General features: G+C 44.3%; 1 protein-coding gene across 1 annotated transcript in view; it reads right to left on the bottom strand.

Moving 5' to 3' along the window:
- Nucleotides 1-4,049, bottom strand: part of ercc6 (excision repair cross-complementation group 6) — a 68,496-nt gene extending 64,447 nt beyond the window's left edge. The window contains 9 exon segments of the mRNA XM_070434816.1: nucleotides 2-38; nucleotides 279-334; nucleotides 337-398; nucleotides 573-594; nucleotides 597-631; nucleotides 633-730; nucleotides 732-799; nucleotides 2,932-3,149; nucleotides 3,767-4,049. Of these exon segments, the coding sequence (XP_070290917.1) occupies nucleotides 2-38; nucleotides 279-334; nucleotides 337-398; nucleotides 573-594; nucleotides 597-631; nucleotides 633-730; nucleotides 732-799; nucleotides 2,932-3,139 (586 nt within the window). The 5' untranslated portion in view covers nucleotides 3,140-3,149; nucleotides 3,767-4,049.
- Between the last annotated feature and the right edge of the window lie 14,969 nt (nucleotides 4,050-19,018).

Raw genomic sequence — 19,018 nt, 5'->3', positions numbered from 1 at the left:
GTCTCCTCTGCTGCTCTGATCTTCTTCAATTGCTTCTCCTGCAGAGAGGACATCTTCATCTTGAATATCATCATCAATCAAACATCATCATCATAACCAGCCCCATCATCACTTATAAAGGACAGGAGGAGCATCAAATCAGGAGACAGAAAGTGCTGGCCACAAGAGGATCTGCAAACAAGCGGACACTAGTAAACTTAACAAGAGCTAATCCATTGAAGAACAGTGGATCACGGCTTGCATAGCACAGCCGCATTCCTGACAGCAGTTTTCCTCACCTTGTCTCTTTCTTGCCGTCTGACAGACTCCATCTTCCTGTTAATGTCTTTACTGAAGTAGCGTAGGGAGTCAGCTGTTCTATGATCTTATTAATGTGCTTCAGAGCTGCCATACATGACCTGGAACACACATACATACATATTACAGAACTGACACGGGTACAGCCTGACCGATAACTGCTCCAACTACCAATTATACCCCAGCAACCTCTCCTGTACTCTACGCTCACCAACCCAGTTATAACCCTTAGACTTAGCTAGATTAACTCCACCCAGCCTAGCCAAAGGCCATACCTGACATCGTCCAGTACAGACTGTACTCCTTCTCTGCCTCGGCCTTGGCTGCAGCCTGCTGCCTCGTGTATGGCCTGGTCCACCTGCTGCAAGACCCCCTGCTCCAACACATCCTGGTCGTACACGGCGACACCCAGACCTGCAGCCTCTGCAGCCCCCGGAGCTGGCACTCACAGCCTGGATACGCTGACGGTCAATGTGTAGCAGGGCTCCAGACTTCTTAATGGCTAAGAACAGAGTACAGACACACACAGTCACTGTCACCAAGATCAACAGAGGAGTAATGATATAATGGCGACGGAGGTCTCCACACGTTCTCCTAACCAATTGTTATTTATAACTTTTTTGTACATGTTTCTGCCACCGTCTCTTATAATCGAAAAGAGCTTCTAGATATCAGGACAACGATTACTCACCTCGTACTAGCGAGTCGGACGTGAAGGATTTACTTCAGACACCCGACAAGGCCCAAATCCCCGTAATTCGCATGAGAAAGAGACAGAGATATCGGGGACGTAGGTCGGGGTGCCTTATAAGAATCCGACAGGCGAGTGGGTCATCTGTCTCTACCATCAGACCTATTAGCCAACTTACTTGGATAACAAAATAGACGAGCTACGATCACGAATATCCTACTAACGGGACATTAAAAACTGTAATATCTTATGTTTCACAGACTACAAAGGGAAGCACAGCCGCGAGCTGCCCAGTGACACGAGCCTACCAGACGAGCTAAATTACTTCTATGCTCGCTTCGAGAAAAGCAACACTGAAGCATGCATGAGAGCATCAGCTGTTCCAGAAGACTGTTTGATCAYGCTCTCCGTAGCCGACTTGAGTAAGACCTTTAAACAGGTAAACATTCACAAGGCCAGACGGATTACCAGGACGTGTACTCCGAGCATGCGCTGACCAACTGGCAAGTGTCTTCACTGACCTTTTCAAACTGACCCTGACGGAGTCTGTAATACCAACATGTTTCAAGCAGACCACCATAGTCCATGTGCCCAAGAAGACTAACGTAACTCKAATTTGCATACCACCCCAACAGATCCACAGATGATGCAATCTCTATTGCACTCCACACTGCACTTTCCCACCTGGAAAAAAGGAACACCTATGTGAGAATGCTATTCATTGACTGCAGCTCAACATTCAACACCATAGTGCCCTCAAAACTCATTAAGCTAAGGACCCTGGGACTAAACACCTCCCTCTGCAACTGGATCCTGGACTTCCTGATGGGCCGCCCCAGGTGGTAAGGGTAGGTTACAACACATCTGCCACACTGATCCTCAACACGGGGGCCCCTCAGGGGTGCATGCTCAGTCCCCTCATGTACTCCCAGGTACGGCTCCCAACACCATCATTAAGTTTGATGACACAACAGTGATAGGTCTGATCACCGACAAYGATGAGACAGCCTATAGGGAAGGAGGTCAGAGACATGGTCGTGTGGTGCCAGGATAACAACCTCTCCCTCAATGTGATCAAGACAAAAGAGATGATTGTGGACTACAGGAAAAGGAAGACCAAGCACCAAGCATTCTCATCGACGGGGCTGTAGTGGAGCAGGTTGAGAGCTTCAAGTTCCTTGGTGTCCACATCACCCAAACACACCAAGACAGTCGTGAAGAGGGCACRACAAAGCCTATTCCCCCTCRGGAGGCTGAAAAGATTTGGCATGGGTCCTCAGATCGTCAAAAAGTTATACAGCTGCACCATCAAGARCATCCTGACTGGTTGCATCACTGCCTGGTATGGCAACTGCTCGGCCTCCGACCACAAGGCACTAGAGGGTAGTGCACACAGCCCAGTATATCACTGGGGAAAAGCTTCCTGCCATCCAAGACCTCTATACCGGACAGGTGTCAGAGGAAGGCCCTAAAATTGTCAAAGACTCCAGCCACCCTAGTCATAGACTGTTCTCTCTGCTACCACACGGCAAGCGGTACTGGAGCGCCAAGTCTAGGTCCAAAAGGCTTCTTAACAGCTTCCCCCTTCAAGCCATAAGACTCTGAACAGCTGATCAAATGGCTACCCAGACTATTTGTAATCCCCCCCCCCTTTTACGCTGCTGCTACTCTCTGTTTATTATCTATGCAGTCACTTTAACTCTACCTACATGTACATATTACCTCAATTACCTCGACTAACCTGTGCCTCCACACATTGACTCTGTACCGGTTCCCCCTGTATATAGCCTCGCTACTGGTATTTTACTGCTGTTCTTTATTTGTTACTTTTCACTTAACACTTATATTTCTTAAAACGGCATTGTTGGTTAAGGGCTTGTGAGTAAGCGTTTCACTGGAACATTTGATTTGAGTTTGTGAACCCAGACTATCCGTCGTCTTACCACTGCTGCCCTCCCCAGATCCAGTGCTATCTGGGCAGGCMATTGCTGGCTGCTCAGCGTCCCCCTGGCTGGTCCCAGTGATGGAGATTGAGCATCCAGCGGTTCCTCTGTTGGCCCCATCCTCCTCCATTCCTCCCGGGGTGAGAGCAGCACTCGCCGGGTTGGAGAGGGAAATAGGAACCTGGTCCTCAGTATCTTCTACTGGCATCCTGTTACATCTTGAGACAAAAAGATTAAACCATCTGATTCAACTGCAGTGCAAATACACAGATACACACGGGGAAAGAGATGTCAACAGATTCCAAAATTACACATAGCTCTTTAATCTGTAGCTATGGCTATCTATTTCGAAGACTATTTCAGCTCTAAACTACACACTTACCAGTAGCTAGCTAACTAAATAGAATATGTCATGACTTGATTAGAAAATAATCAATTTAGCTCTCTCTAGCTGCTGTAGTTATTCTACCAAATTAGGTCCAATAGCTAACATTCGCTAGATTACAGACTCATAATTTGAACGTTAGCAGATTTGGCTAAATTAGCTATGTAACGTTTATTGGCTAGTACCAATAAAGTTAGCAGTTCAATCTTGTTTTATTTAGAAACTACAAGTTGCAACCTTACTAACTAGTTACATTCCCGAGCTAGTAGCGAGCTAATTAGCTAGATAGTTGTGTCAGGAACGTTGTCGACAGCAAATTCATTGTTGACAGAAAATAGTCTAGTCTCGATCAATGAAACGAGGCTGATATAACGTCTCAAAGATCACCCATTTCACCACTTACATTACAAAAAGTAATGTTAATGTCTTTAGCCTAGCTATGATACTTACAAATCGCGAAGTTACACAACGTAGCTACCTGGCTACTCCTATTGTGATGCTTTCCACTAGATAGCACAGCCACAAAGTCAAAATGGGATATATATCGTATAATTTTTATACAAATGTATGAAAACAAAAATGTCCTTTTAAATCTTAATTTAGGGTTAGGCATAAGGTTAACCGTGTGGATAGGTTTAAAATCAAATTTTAAGAAGATATTTTTTTTTCTTCTACGATGAGGTTTAACGGCGGTTGGCATCCAATAAATGTGGCATTACTGCCACCTACACCTCTTATCTATGATATATTGGCGATTACACATCCGCCACCCACCTACTATGCGGCGTGGAAACGGCGTTTCTTCTTCTCTTCTTCGATGGTGTTTAACGTCGGTTGGGATCCAATTGTCATGGTGCATTACCGCCACCAGCTGGACGCGGTATTGTATAAGAAACAAACAAAACAACATTTCGGGAAAGGGGTAAACGACATCATACAAAATAAAACACATCAACTAAGAAAACCAATCACACTTCTTCAATCACAGTCCACTCCAAAATACACCCCTACACAGGCTCAGGGGCCTGTGATGATGGTACATTCACCGACAGGATTTCTTGCACCGCCTCAGCTGTGAAGTCATGAAGACCCCAAAAAGGTTCAGCGGCATTCACAGTGATTCCAATTTTCTTAGACTTCTTCTCCGCTTGTGCTGTACAGTTTATAACTATTGCAATAAATTATACAAAGTCCACCATTTTAACATGTAGCATTTCACTATCCCTCGGTTGATGAGAAACCTTCACTGGTTGTGGTGAATCTACTACTATTGTTTCTTCCCTGCCACTCATTCCTTCCAATTTTCTCACCGCCTCCAAATTGGATACACGCTGGACACTCTTTACCCTTGCCACCTCATTCTCCTTCACCCTAACAGGGCACTCCAAGAATTCAGGCGCATGCTCACCTCCACAGTTGCAGCATTTCCCTTCATCTGGCATWSGATATTCTTCCCTTCTGCACACACTTGACACATGACCAACTCTTTTAAATGTATCACAATGAAGGGGCTTGTGCACAAAAGCTCTTACAGGGTATGTCATGAATCCTAACTTTATTTGAGAAAGGAGAGACTCTTCATCAAAGAACAGTAGCATGGATGAAGTGAATTTCTTTTCTCTGCCCACCATACAAGTCAGTCGACGTGTACCAACCACTCCATCAATTTCTTCAATATTATCCTCTGCCTTTATTTCTTGCGCCACCCCAGAAATAACCCCCTTGATAGGTGCTCTGCTACGATAATCCATGCAGGAAACATTCCACTCCGATGTCTTTTTCAGTCTTTAAACACTCTTCTTCTGCTCCACAGACACTCACAAAAAAATAAGACCCCTTCTTGTTAGTCTCACCAAATCCACACTTTCCTCCAACACATTCCAGATTTTCCTGGAGACGTTAAACAGATTTTCCAAAYTGCATTGATCCAAAACCCTGACTCCGACCAAAAACGAGTCTAGTGGTTTCCTATTTTCCAACATAGCTTTCTTAACTTCTCTTGTTTCCATTTTTCATCGCCACTGTAACCCACTCATTCTCACTTTCTTTACTATTAGCTTCACTTGACTCACTATCAGTTGCAAACAAAACCTCCGTTTCCGCCATCTTCCATCCCGTCCTCAGTTCCGCTTCACATCTGCAAAGGATTCCACAAAAAAAAACTTTTGACACACAGGGTATCTTTTGTCTGGCAGCAAACATTTAATATAGGCTGTGGTGTATCCACCACCAACTCTTCACTGGCATCACTTTTTTTCTCAATTCTTTTGATCGCCTCCTCATAGGAGATTCGATTGACCTCTCTGACTTTTGCCACCACAATTTCCTTCGCCCTTACAGGGCACTCCAGGAACTCAGGATCATGATCCCCCCACCACAACTGCAACACCGTTGTCCTTCTACACGCCGTTCTTCAGTATACTCTGTCCATCTGCACACATTAGAAATACGGCCAAATCCTTTACAATTTTTACACAGCGGTAGTTTGGGGACGAAAGCTCTTACGACGAATCTTTCATAACCAAGGTTCACATGCGTAGGTAATTGCACTTMATCAATAAACGACAGGACCGACAGACTTTYYTATTTTTCTCCATTCAGCCTGCGGGTCMGAYGCCGGGCACCAACCGCACCAGGAATTCTCTTCRGGTGTTCAACCKAAACATCCGTCGTCACCCCTGAGATGACTCCTTTGACGGGTGCTCTACTCCGAAGTTCAAAATACAATATTWTGTTGTCCKGATTCTTTTGAGGCCAACTGCAATCTTCCTCTGCTCGTCAGAAATACAATGAATCAAAATATGACCACTCCTGGTCATTCTGACAGACTCCAGTTTTCCAAGCAAAAACGTCACCATTTTCAACACCTCAAACTGGTTTCCCACATCTGCATCCTTACTSAACAACCGCTTCCCAACAAGAAGTGATTCATTATCATTTAAGCACGCATCATCCACTCCAATTTCAGACAATTATCCTCTTTGTTCCAGTTTTTGATWTTACTGYTGTCCATTCAGAACATTCGTCAAATTTACTTGACGTGCTGCTTAATTCGAACTCATCAACCACTTCCGCCATCTTCCTCTCCTGACCTCCCGCTACCTACTCGACTGTAGTATAACTACCTTATAAACTCAGCAAAAAAAGAAACGTCCCTTTTTCAGGACCCTGTCTTTCAAAGATAATTCGTAAAAATTCAAATAACTTCACAGATCTTCATTTGTAAAGGGTTTAAACACTGTTTCCCATGCTTGTTCAATGAACCATAAACAATTAATGAACATGCACCTGTGGAACGGTCGTTAAGACTAACAGCTTACAGACGGTAGGCAATTAAAGTCACAGTTATGACAACTTAGGACACTAAAGAGGCCTTTCTACTGACTCCGAAAAAACACCAAAAGAAGATTGCCCAGGCGTCGTGCTGCTTCATCGCGTGAATGTGCCTTAGGCATGCTGCAAAGGAGGCAATGAGGAACTTTGCAATGTGGACAGGGGCATAAATTGCAATGCTGTTACGTGAGACGCCTAAGACAGCGCTACAGGGAGACAGAACGGACAGCTGTATTGTCCTCGCAGTGGCAGACCACGTGTAACAACACCTGCACAGGATCGGTACATCCGAACATCAACACCTGCGGACAGGTACAGGATGGGCAACAACAAAACTGCCCGACTTACACAGAAACGCACAATCCTCCATCAGTGCTCAGACTGTCCGCAATAGGCTGAGAGAGGCTGGACTGAAGGCTTGTAGCGCCTGTTGTAAGGCAGGTCCTCACCAGAACATCACCGCGCAAACAACGTCGCCTATGGGCACAAACTCACCGTTGCTGGACCCGACAGGCCTGGCAAAAAGTGCTCTTCACTTGACGAGTCGCTGTTTTGTCTTCACCAGGGTGATGATCTGGATTCGCAATTATCGTCGGAAGGAATGAGCGTTACACTGAGGCCGTACTCGTGGAGCGGGATCGATTTGGAGGTGGAGGGTCCGTCATGTCGGGGTCGGTGTGTCACAGCTATCATCGGACTGAGCTTGTTGTCATTGAACGGCAATCTCAACACTGTGCGTTACAGGAAGACATCATCCCTTCCTTCATGTGGTACCCTTCCTCAGGCTCATCCTGAATGGACCCTCCAGGCATGAACAATGCCACCAGCCATATCAATGTCAGTGTTCTGCCATGGCAGCCAAGAGCCCGCGAATCGTCAATCCTCAGTGAGCACGGTCTGAACCTATTGCGATCGGAGGGTGAGGGCTAGGGCCGTTCCCCCCAGAATTGTCCGGGAACTTGCAGGTGCCTTGGTGGAAGAGTGGGGTAACCTCTCACAGCAAGAACTGGCAAATCTGGTGCAGTCCATGAGGAGGAGATGCACTGCAGTACTTAATGCAGCTGGTGGCCACACCAGATACTGACTGTTACTTTAGATTTTGACCCCCCCTTTGTTGAGGGACACATTATTCAATTTCTGTCCATTTCTGGAACTTGTTCAGTTTATGTCTCAGTTGTTGAATCTTGTTATTTTCATACAAATGTTTACACATGTTAAGTTTGCTGAAAATGAATGCAGTGGACAGTGAGAGGATGTTTCTTTTTTTTCTGAGTTTAGAACATGAGAGAAAAAGCCTAATAATAATAAAATAATATTAATAAAAAAAATAAAAAAAATACCCTACCATTAACCCTACACTCACTAAAAACCTACCACCATACTCCTCTATTTAAATCTATTTACTCTTACSTCAGGCCAACAGCTTGAAAGGATGGGATACCACCACTTAACACATCCTCTAACTCTCCTGACGTCAAGTCTCACACACCCAAATACCTCTCTGCACACCACCACCTCAATTTTCTGTGACTTACGTTCCATCCCTGCAGTTCAGTTGATAGCCATTGCTATAAATGCTAAAAATCCAATCTTTCTGAACCATATATCACTAGTTGGCCTATCCCTCTGTACTGGTACAGATCTACTACTCACACCACTCCTCTCAGGATCCCTCCCCCTTGATCCATCTTCCTCTACTTTCTTCACTGACTCAGCATACAACAACGTCTGCGCTATTCTAACGCTGGAAACATCAATCCTGCCTCTCTGGCACTGGACATTTCTAATCCCCAGCCCCATGGGCACCCCTACAATTAACACATACTGTACCACTAATTTCCCCAATACTACACATTCCTTTGTATCATGCCCTTCTGCACACTGCTCAAACCTAGGAACCTCCCGGCCACACACTGTTGCCACATACCCATAAGCTTGACACCTGTAACAGCGTAATGTATTCAGCACAAAGCTCATACGGGATAACTTATATATCCTAACATCACTTTGTCGGGCAAAGACAGACACCACTCACGCCACCCTGTCTGCGTCGCACCAAACAATGAGCATCACAAACACCGTTAATCTTCCCCTTCAGTTGGTCATCTTTCATATTTACCTCTACCCCAGTAATCACTCCTCTCAATGGCGCCCTTTCCTTGAGAGGAAAACAATTCACCTCTTTTGTCCCCATTCGTTTAACGCGGAGTGCCTGCTCCGTCTGACCAGCAGAAACACTAACAATTATTACAAGACCACTTCTGGTTACCATCACTGATTCCACAGCACCCAACTCTGTTTTCACCCACCCTGAAACCACAGATGGATCAGCCAAAAGGCAAAGGTCCACTTAAAAAAAAAAAAAAAAATACTCCTACTGTCACAAACTCATCTTTATCCTAACCCTCGGTGGAAGCCTCGCGCTCCGAGGAAGAGACATTTTCGAAATCGTCAGGGTTTATTACTTTGTGGTTGTGGTAACTAGTGACAACCATTATGACACCTCGTAAATCTTTTTCGGTGACAACCGTAGAGGAAGAGAGAACCTTGCTATGTACAGTGCATTTGGAATGTATTCAGACCCTTGTCTTTTCCCACATTTTGTTATGTTACAGCCTTATTTTAAAATGGATTCAATCGTTTCCCCCCCTCATCAATCTATACACAATACCCCATAATGACAAAGAAAAAACAGGTTTCTAGAAATGTATGTACATGTATTAGAAATTAAAACTCAAATATATCACATTTACATAAGTATTCAGACCCTTTACTCAGTACTTMATTGAAGCACCTTTGACAGCGATTACAGCCTCAAGACTTCTTGGGTATGACGCTACAAGCTTGGCACACTTGTATTTAGGGAGTTTCTCCCATGCTTCTCTGCAGATCCTCTCAAGCTCTGTCAGGTTGGATTGGGGGTGTTGCTGCACAGCTATTTTCAGGTCTCTCCAGAGGTGTTCGGTCGGGTTCAAGTCCGGGCTCTGGCTTGGCCACTCATGGACATTCAGAGACTTGTCCCGAAGCCACTCTTGCGTTGTCTTGACTGTGTGCTTACGGTCATTGTCCTGTTGGAAGGTGAACATTCCCCACAGTCTGAGGTCCTGAGCGCTCTGGAGCAGGTTTTCATCAAGGATCTCCCTGTACTTTGCTCCGTTCATCTTTCCCTCGGTCCTGACTAGTCTCCCAGTCCCTGCCGCTGAAAACATCCCCACAGCATGATGCTGCCACCACCATGCTTCAACGTAGGGATGGTGCCAAGTTTCCTTCCTTCCTTCAATCTTGGTTTCATCAGACCAGATAATCTTGTCTCTCATGATCTGAGAGTTCTTTCGGGGCTTTTTGGCAAACTCCAAGCGTGCTGTCATGTTGCTTTTACTGAGGAGTGGCTTCCTTCTGGCTGCTCTACTATAAAGGCCTRATTGGTGGAGTGCTGGAAGGTTCTCGCATCTCCACAGAGGAACTCTGGAGGTCTGTCAGAGTGACCATCAAGTTCTTGGTCACCTCCCTGACCAAGGCCCTTCTCCCCCGATTGTTCAGTTTGGCCAGGCAGCCAGCTCTAGGAAGAGTCTTGGTGGTTCCAAACTTCTTCCATTTAAGAATGATGGAGTTCTTGGGACCTTCATCTGCAGAATTTTTGTTGGTACCCTTCCTCAGAATCTGTGCCTCAACACAATCCTGTCTCGGGAACTCTATGGACAATTCCTTTGACCTCATGGCTTGGTTTTTGCTCTGACATGCACTGTCAACTGTGAGACCTTATACAGACAATTGTGTGCCATCCAAATCATGTCCAATCAATGAATTTACAGAGGTGGACTCCATCAAGTTGTAGAAACATCTCAAGATGATCAATTGAAACAAGATGTACTTGAGCTCAAAGGGTCGGATAGTTATGTAAATAAGGTTATTTCAAAAAATGTCTAAAAACCTTTTTTTTCTTTGTCATTATAGGTATTGTGTGTAGTTTGATGAGGGATTTTATATATTTTTTATCGATTTTAGAATAAGGCTGTAACGTATCAAAATGTGGGAAAAGGGAAGGTGTCTGAATATTTTCCAAATGCACCTGTCGTTTACTCTGCTCAACATTTAAACGGCACCCTCTAAGTGGTACATAAGAATGTACTACATGCACTGCACTCTATTGTCTATCACACACATAAATACATGGATGGATTTGGATGGATTCAAGTCTTTTTATATAATACCTTTTTTCTATCAATCTAAATATTAAGTTGATTAAATTTAATTGCCTTTATTTAATCAGGTAAAGCATTGAGAAGAGAAGGAGAGTTGCAATCTACTGCAGAGATAGTTGCAAAGTTCTGTCATACTTTCCAGGTCTATGCCAAATAGTTCAAGCTTCTAATTTAAAAAATTAATATCTCCAGAAATGAGTCTCTCACTGTTGCCGCCTGTTACAGCTCCCACTGTGCCCTGGACACCATATGTGAATTGATTGCCCTCATCTATCTTCACGAGTTCGTTCTGTTTAGATGACTAAACTGGGATATGCTTAACAGGCCCCGGCAGTCCTACAATCTAAGCTAGATGCCCTCAATCTCACCCAAATGATCAAAGGACCCACCAGGTACAACCAAAATCTGAAACATGGCACCCTCATAGATATTACCTGACCAAATTGCCTCCCAAATACCCTCGGCTGTTTTCAATCTGGATCTCAGCGATCACGGCTCATTGCCTGCATCCGCTATGGATCCGCGGTCAAATGACCACCCTCATCACTGTCAAACGCTCCCTAAAACACTTATGCGAGCAGGCCTTTCTAATTGACCTGGCCGGGTCCCTGGAAGGATATTGACCTCATCCCATCAGTCGAGGATGCCTGGTCGTTCTTTAAAAATAATTTCCTCACCATCCTTAAATAAGCATGCCCTTTTTCAAAAAATGTAGAACTAAGAACAGATATAGCCCTTGGTTCACTCCAGACCTGTTGCCCTCGCCAGCACAAAAACTCCTGTGGCGGACTGCAATAGCATCGATAGTCCCCGCGATATTTACCAATACAGCAGTCAATTAGGAAGCAAAGGCTAGCTTTTTCAAACAGAAATGTGCAATCCTATAGCGCTAACTCCAAAAGATTTTTGGGACACTGTAAAGTCCATGGAGAACAAGAGCACCTCTCAGACAGCTGCCCACTGCAACTGAGGCTAAGGTAACACTGTCACACCGATAATCCACGATAGTTGAGAGATTTCAATAAGATTTTCTCTACGGCTGGCCATGCTTTTCTCCTGGTTACCCCAACCCCGGCAACACGCTCGCACCACCGCACGCCTACTTCCCCAAGCAGTCCCAGCTTCTCTTCACCAAATGCCAGAGGTCAGATGTTTGAAGAGCTGCAAAAACCTGGACCCGTACAAATCAGCTGGGCTAAACAATCTGGACCCTCTTTTTCTAAAATTATCCGCTGCCATTGTTGCAACCCCTATTACCAGTCTGTTCAACCTCTCTTTCATATCATCCGAGATCCCTAAAGATTGGAAAGCTGCCGCGGTCATCCCCCTCTTCAAAGGGGGTGACACTCTAGACCCAAACTGTTATAGACCTATATCCATCCTGCCCTGCCTTCTAAAGTCTTCGAAAGCCAAGTTAATAAACAGATTACTGACCATTTAGAATCCCACCGTACCTTCACTGCTGTGCAATCCGGTTTCCGAGCCGGTCACGGGTGCACCTCAGCCACGCTCAAGGTACTAATCGATATCATAACCGCCATCGATAAAAGATGGTACTGTGCAGCCGTCTTCTCTGGCCAAGGCTTTCGACTCTGTCAATCACCGTATTCTTATAGGCAGACTCAACAGCCTTGGTTTCTCAAATGACTGCCTTGTCTGGTTCACCAACTACTTCTCAGACAGAGTTCAGTGTGTCAAATTGGAGGGTCTGTTGTCCAGACCTCTGGCAGCCTCTATGGGGGTACTACAGGGTTAAGTTCTCGGGCCGACTCTTATCTCTGCATGTATCAACGATGTCGCTCTTTCTGCGGGTGATTCCCTGAACCACCTCTACGCAGATGACACCATTCTGTATACATCTGGCTCTTCTTTGGACACTGTGTTAACAGACCTCCAAACGAGCTTCTATGCCATACAACACTACTTCCGTGGCCTCCAACTGCTCTTAAATGCTAGTAAAACTAAATGCATGCTTTTCAACTGTTTGCTGCCCGCACCCGCCCGCCCGACTAGCATCACCACTCTGGACTGTTCTAACTTAGAATATGTGGACAACTACAAATACCTAGGTGTCTGGCTAGACTGTAAACTCCTTCTAGACACATATTAAACATCTCCAATCCGAAATGTAATCTAGAATCGGCTTTCTATTCCGCAACAAAGCATCCTTCACTCACGCCGCCAAACATACCCGAGTAAAACTGACTATCCTACCGATCCTCAACTTTGGCGATGTCATTTACAAAATAGCCTCCAACACTCTACTCAGCAAACCGGATGCAGTCTATCACAGTGCCATCCGTTTTGTCACCAAAGCCCCATATACCACCCACGACTGCGACCTGTACGCTCTAATCGGCTGGCCCTCGCTACATATTCGTCACCAGACCCACTGGCTCCAGGTCATCTATAAGTCTTTGTTAGGTAAAGCTCCACCTTATCTCAGCTCACTGGTCACGATAACAACACCTACCGCACGCGCTCCAGCAGGTATATCTCACTGGTCATCCCCAAAGCCAAAACCTCCTTTGGCCGCCTTTCCTTCCAGTTCTCTGCTGCCTGCGACTGGAACGAATTGCAAAAATCGCTGAAGCTGGAGACTTATATTTTCCTCACTAACTTTAAACATCAGCTATCCGAGCAGTTAACCGATCGCTGCAGCTGTACATAGCCCATCTGTAAATTGCCCATCCAATCTACCTACCTCATCCCAATATTGTTTTTATTTACTTTTCTGCTCTTTTGCACACCAGTACTACTTGCACATCATCATCTGCACATCTATCACTCCAGTGTTAATTTGCTAAATTGTAATTACTTGCTACTATGGCGTATTTATTGCCTTACCTTCGCACGCCATTTGCACACACTGCATGTAGGCCTTCTTTTTTTTCTATTGTGTTATTGACTGTACGCTTGTTTATTCCATGTGTAACTCTGTGTTGTTGTTTGCTTTATCTTGGCCAGGTCGCAGTTGTAAATGAGAACTTGTTCTCAACTAGCCTACCTGTTTAAATAAAGGTGAAATAAAAAAATATTCTAAAAAAATTATATTATCTTTTACAATTACGACCTGATCAAGATAAGAGCGATACACCTAAGCAAAGAAGACAATTCCTGAAAACTCAACACATAAACAGAAAACAACATATCTACAACATGGGTAGTGTGCACCGAATGTCATTAAAAACACAGGGAACACAACTACAATCTTAAAGCAGTTGCAGGGGTGGATAACCAGGTCATTTAAACTGTTGATGAAACGGGGGACCCGTCTAACAGTTCCAGAGAGAGAGAACGTTTTTGTAATGTTACCCGTAATGTTCACCTAATGTTTGAGAGTCCAGTTTTTCATTTGTTAAGGGGAACTACGTTAGCAAAAAACCTTCTGAGAACCTTTTAAGCATGTTTTGGCGTCAAAGAGAACATTACCTTAAATGTGTCCAGTTTTCTGAGAGTTAGGAGAATATCCCATCAACGTGCCACCACACATACACAGAATATGATTGTCAKGTTCTCCRAATATAAGCTATTAATGTTCTAGAGAACGTTACAAGAACATTTGTGTGTCCAGTTTTCTGCGGGTTAGGAGAATGTTCCATCAACGTCCCACCAAACATACACAGAACATGGTTGCCATCATAGAAATAAGAATGAGTAGAACAGACTTGGAAGCTGGCTCAGCTGGCTCAGTAGAACAGACACTGGCTCAGCATGTTACATATCCACATATACTGTACATGTAGGCCCTGTCCCCAAACGGCCCAATTGATATAGTAATGACATATTCCCCAAAATGTAATGAATTAAGACTGTTGAGGAAATTACTCTGCTTATCCCCCAAGCAGAGATCTTCTTACAGCTTTTTCAACTGCTTACACACAAAATTTTTAATGTCACACGATTTTTGAAACCTCTCACTCAAAGTGCAAAAACTAACACACCAAATATCCAAACCATAAGCTATTCTCACCACTTCAGTTTTTTTCAAAAACACTACCACACAATTCATAACCTAAAACACAAAATCTAACAGGAAGTGACTTGCTTTCCTTTTCCAAACAAACCATCAAAATGCTACACTTATTCACCAGGTCACACACACACTCCTCACATGTGCAAAACTAATAAGCTTAACTGATCACTAACATCACTGCTTTACTGTAGTATAGGCCTATAATTAGGTCCACAGGTCAGATTACCTGTTTTGAACAATGGATTGCCAACAATGGACAGAGAGTAGGAGGGAGAGGAAGAGGAAGAAGAGGACGAGGGCAAAGAAGAGAAGGAAGGAAGGAGAGCAATCTCTTGATGAGATTAGGGCACACTTGTTGATCATGTGATCAACCACGGTTTGACCATGAGAGAGGCTGGACTGAGAGTCCAACTTGAGTTTGATTTACAGTGGCGTCCATAATTCAACCTTCAGAAATGAGAACAGGTATGCAACTATCTAATGACTATTTTAGCATTACAGTAATGTCTGTAAATACGTATGACTGCATAGTATTGCATAAAACATTTTGTAACTCTAAGCCCATCCTTTACTGCCTGCAATTGAATGAATGAGGTCGGTTATCATGCTGTACTACATTTTTTTGTACATTGTTTACAGTTCCTATGCTGAACACATACTGTGTTAGAATCTGTACAGAGTGGAAAGGCAAAGACATCATGGAGTCTTACAACCACAACAAGTGCTCAGGTAGTGGCAGTTCATTACCAGGATGGCAAAAATCAAAAATGGCGAGCTGTGGCAAAGGTTTTGCTGTGTCTTTGGGGGGGTGGCTGTCAGCGTAAGGGTCAGAGCATGGAGGCGCTAACCTATGCACATTTGTGGCCCTGTCTGGAGGTCATTTTGGCAGGGCTCTGGCAGTGACCTCCTTTAGCAACAAAGCCGGAGGCGTAGGCGGTCCTGCTGCTGGGTTGTTGCCGCCTCGCTACGGCCCTCCTTCCACGTCTCCTGATGTAACTGGCCTGTCTCCTGGTAGCGCCTCATGCTCTGGACACTACGCTTGACAGAATCACAGGCAAACTTTTTTCACGCTCGCCATCTGATGTGCCATCCTCGGATGAACTGCACTACCTGAAGCCAACTTGTGTGGGTTTGTAGACTCCGTCTCATGCTACCAATAGAGTGAAGCCCGCCCAGCATTCAAAAGTGCTCAAAATCATCAGCCAGGACATGCATAGGACTCGAGAAGTGGTCGTGGTCCACCTGCACGAACATTCCTTTTTTGGGGGCTGTCTTACTAATTGCCTATAATTTCCACCTTTTTGGTCCTATTCCATTTGCACAACGCATGTGAAATTTATTGTCAATCAAGTGTTGCTCCTAAGTGGACAGTTTTGATTTTCACAGAGTGTGATTGGACTTGGAGTTACATTTGTGTTGTTAATGTTCTTTATTTTTTTGACAGTGTATTATGAGGATGCTTGATAGACATGTCCCAGCTAAGACCTTACATCGGTAAAGCTTACATCCGTTTGTCATCAATATTGAGGCCTTCTGACCTCAGATCCCAGCTAAGGCCTTACATTTGTCAAGCTTATACCCCTTTGTTCTCAATATTGGGGCCCGCAATAACCTGAATTGCTACAGCACACACACACACACACACACACACACACACACTACCCAGTATTACAAACCTACAGACCCTTTACAATTAGACATACAACAACTCCCGCAACCAAGGACTCAAAGAGGCCAACAATGAATAATGATTATTTGTAGAGAGATAGAGAGAGCTGGAGCGAGAGAGATTGAGAGAGAGAGAGAGAGAGGCCACAGTTCGGGGATGAGACTTCTGATTGTATTTAAATGATGTAAGATAAAATGAATACCTAGAGAGGTTTTATTAACATTATGTAACATTGTATTTTCTTTTGGACAACAATTTAAGCATACGTGTTTGTGAAGCAGTTGGACAACCAGCAGAGGGGGCTGTCAGAGAGGCTGATGTCTTTGAGATTACTGATGAGAAAGGAGTGCAACTGTGTCAAATGCTTTGGAGAGGTATGCTTTTTGTCCAGGGAGGAGAAGATGTCATTGAGAACCTTGGTTGTGGCAGTTGTGCAGCTGTGACCTTTTCGGAAACCAGACTGGAACTTGGAGAGGATGTGGTTATGGCTCAGGTAGTGGGTAAGCTGAGTGTTCACTATCTGCTCCAGGAGTTTGAAGAGGCAGGAAAGAATAGATGAAGGCAAGTAGCAGATGGGATCAGTGATGTCAMCACATTTGAACAGTGAGTGAACATACAGTGCCCTCGGAAAGTATTCAGACCCTTTGACTTTTTTCACACTTTGTTAGGTTACAGCCTTATACTAAAATTGATTAAATCGTTTTCCCCTCATCAATCTACACACAATACCCCCATAATGATAAAGCAAAAACAAGGTTGTTAGAATAAAATAAAAAAGTATTACGATTAAAAAACTTAAATGTCACATTGACATAGACCCTTTACTCAGTACTCAGCGATTACAGACAAGTCTTGTTGGGTATGACGCTACAAGCTTGGCACACCTGTATTTGGGGAGTTTCTCCCATTCTTCTCTGCAGATCCTCTAAAGCTCTGTCAGGTTGGATGGGGAGCATCGCTGCACAGCTGTTTTCAGGTCWCTCCAGAGATGTTAGATTGGGATCAAGTCCGGGCTCTGGCTTGGCCACTCAAGGACATTCAGAGATTTGTYCYGAAGCCACTYCTGCGTTGTCTTGGCTGTGTGCTTAATTTTCRCACAAATCTGAGGTCCTGMACACTCTTGAGCAGGTTTTCATCAAGGATCTCTATGTACTTTGCTCCGTTCATCTTTCCCTCGATCCTGACTAGTCTCCTATTCCCTGCCGCTGAAAATCATCCCCACAGCACTATGCTGCCACCGCCATGCTTCACCGTAGGGATGGTGCCTGGTTACCTCCAGACGTGATGTTTGGCATTCAGGTCAAAGAGTTCAATCTTGATTTCATCAGACCAGAGAATCTTGTTTTTCATGGTCTGAGAGTCCTGTCATGTGTCTTTTACTGAGGAGTGGCTTCCATTTGGCCACTCTACCATAAAGGCCTGATGGGTGGAGTGCTGCAGAAATGGTTGTCCTTCTGGAAGGTTCTCTCATAGCCACAGAGGAACTCTGAAGCTCAGTCAGAGTGACCAACAGGTTTTTGGTCACCTGCCTGAACAAGGCCCTTCTCCCCCGATTGCTCAGTTTGGCCAGGCATCCAGCTCTAGGAAGAGTCTTGGTGGTTCCAAACTTCTTCCATTTAAGAATGATGGAGGCCACTGGGTTCTTGGGACCTTCAATGCTGCAGACATTTTGTTGGTACCCTTCCCCAGATGTGTGCCTCGACACAATCCTGTCTCGGAGCTCTGCAGACAATTCCTTTGACCTCATGGCTTGGTTTTTGCTCTGTCAACTGTGGGACCTTATATAGACAGGAGAATGGGGTGTGTCTTTCCAAATCATGTCCAATCATTTGAATTGACCACAGGTGGACTCCAATCAAGTTGTAGAAACATCTCAAGGATGATCAATGTAAACAGGATGCACCTGAGTTCAATTTCGAGTCTCATCTGTTTTTTATGTTGAATAAATTTGCAACAATTCTAAAAACCTGATTTTGCTTCGTCATTATGGGGTATTGTGTGTAGATTGAAGAAGAGATTTTTTTTTTTTAATCGATTTTAGAATAAGACTTAACGTAACAAAATGTGGAAAAAGGGAAGTGGTCTGAATACTTTCCAAATGCACTGTATACCTTGCAGAGTAAATGGCAATCAAATCAATGCAATGAACTGTAGTTGTTTCCTCAGGTAAATAGAGTAGTTACTATGAACTGTAGTTGTTTCCTCAGGTAAATGGAGTAGTTACTATGAACGGTATTATGTTGTCTGCAGTTTTACAACAGAGACAGAAATGGTTGACGATGTCTTTGATCCAGASCAGAATGATGGATTGTCCAGAAATCTTTCCTGCCTGTGTTTGGTAGAACAGATAATTCCAGGGAGAGAAAGTCCATTACACATGATTACACTTCTACCCAGACACCACCTCAAATAACCAGCATTACTAAAGAAATGGTAATAAGTGCCTGGTATGCATATAATTTGTGCTTAAAAATACTATTGGCCCACAATCCTCGTGATTAGCATAGGCAATTTACATGACA

Source organism: Salvelinus sp. IW2-2015, linkage group LG25 (genome assembly GCF_002910315.2).
Source record: "Salvelinus sp. IW2-2015 linkage group LG25, ASM291031v2, whole genome shotgun sequence".
In the NCBI taxonomy this organism is placed as follows: domain Eukaryota; kingdom Metazoa; phylum Chordata; class Actinopteri; order Salmoniformes; family Salmonidae; genus Salvelinus; species Salvelinus sp. IW2-2015.
Note: the sequence above shows the minus strand (reverse complement) of the source record. Positions and strands in the feature narration are given on the sequence as shown.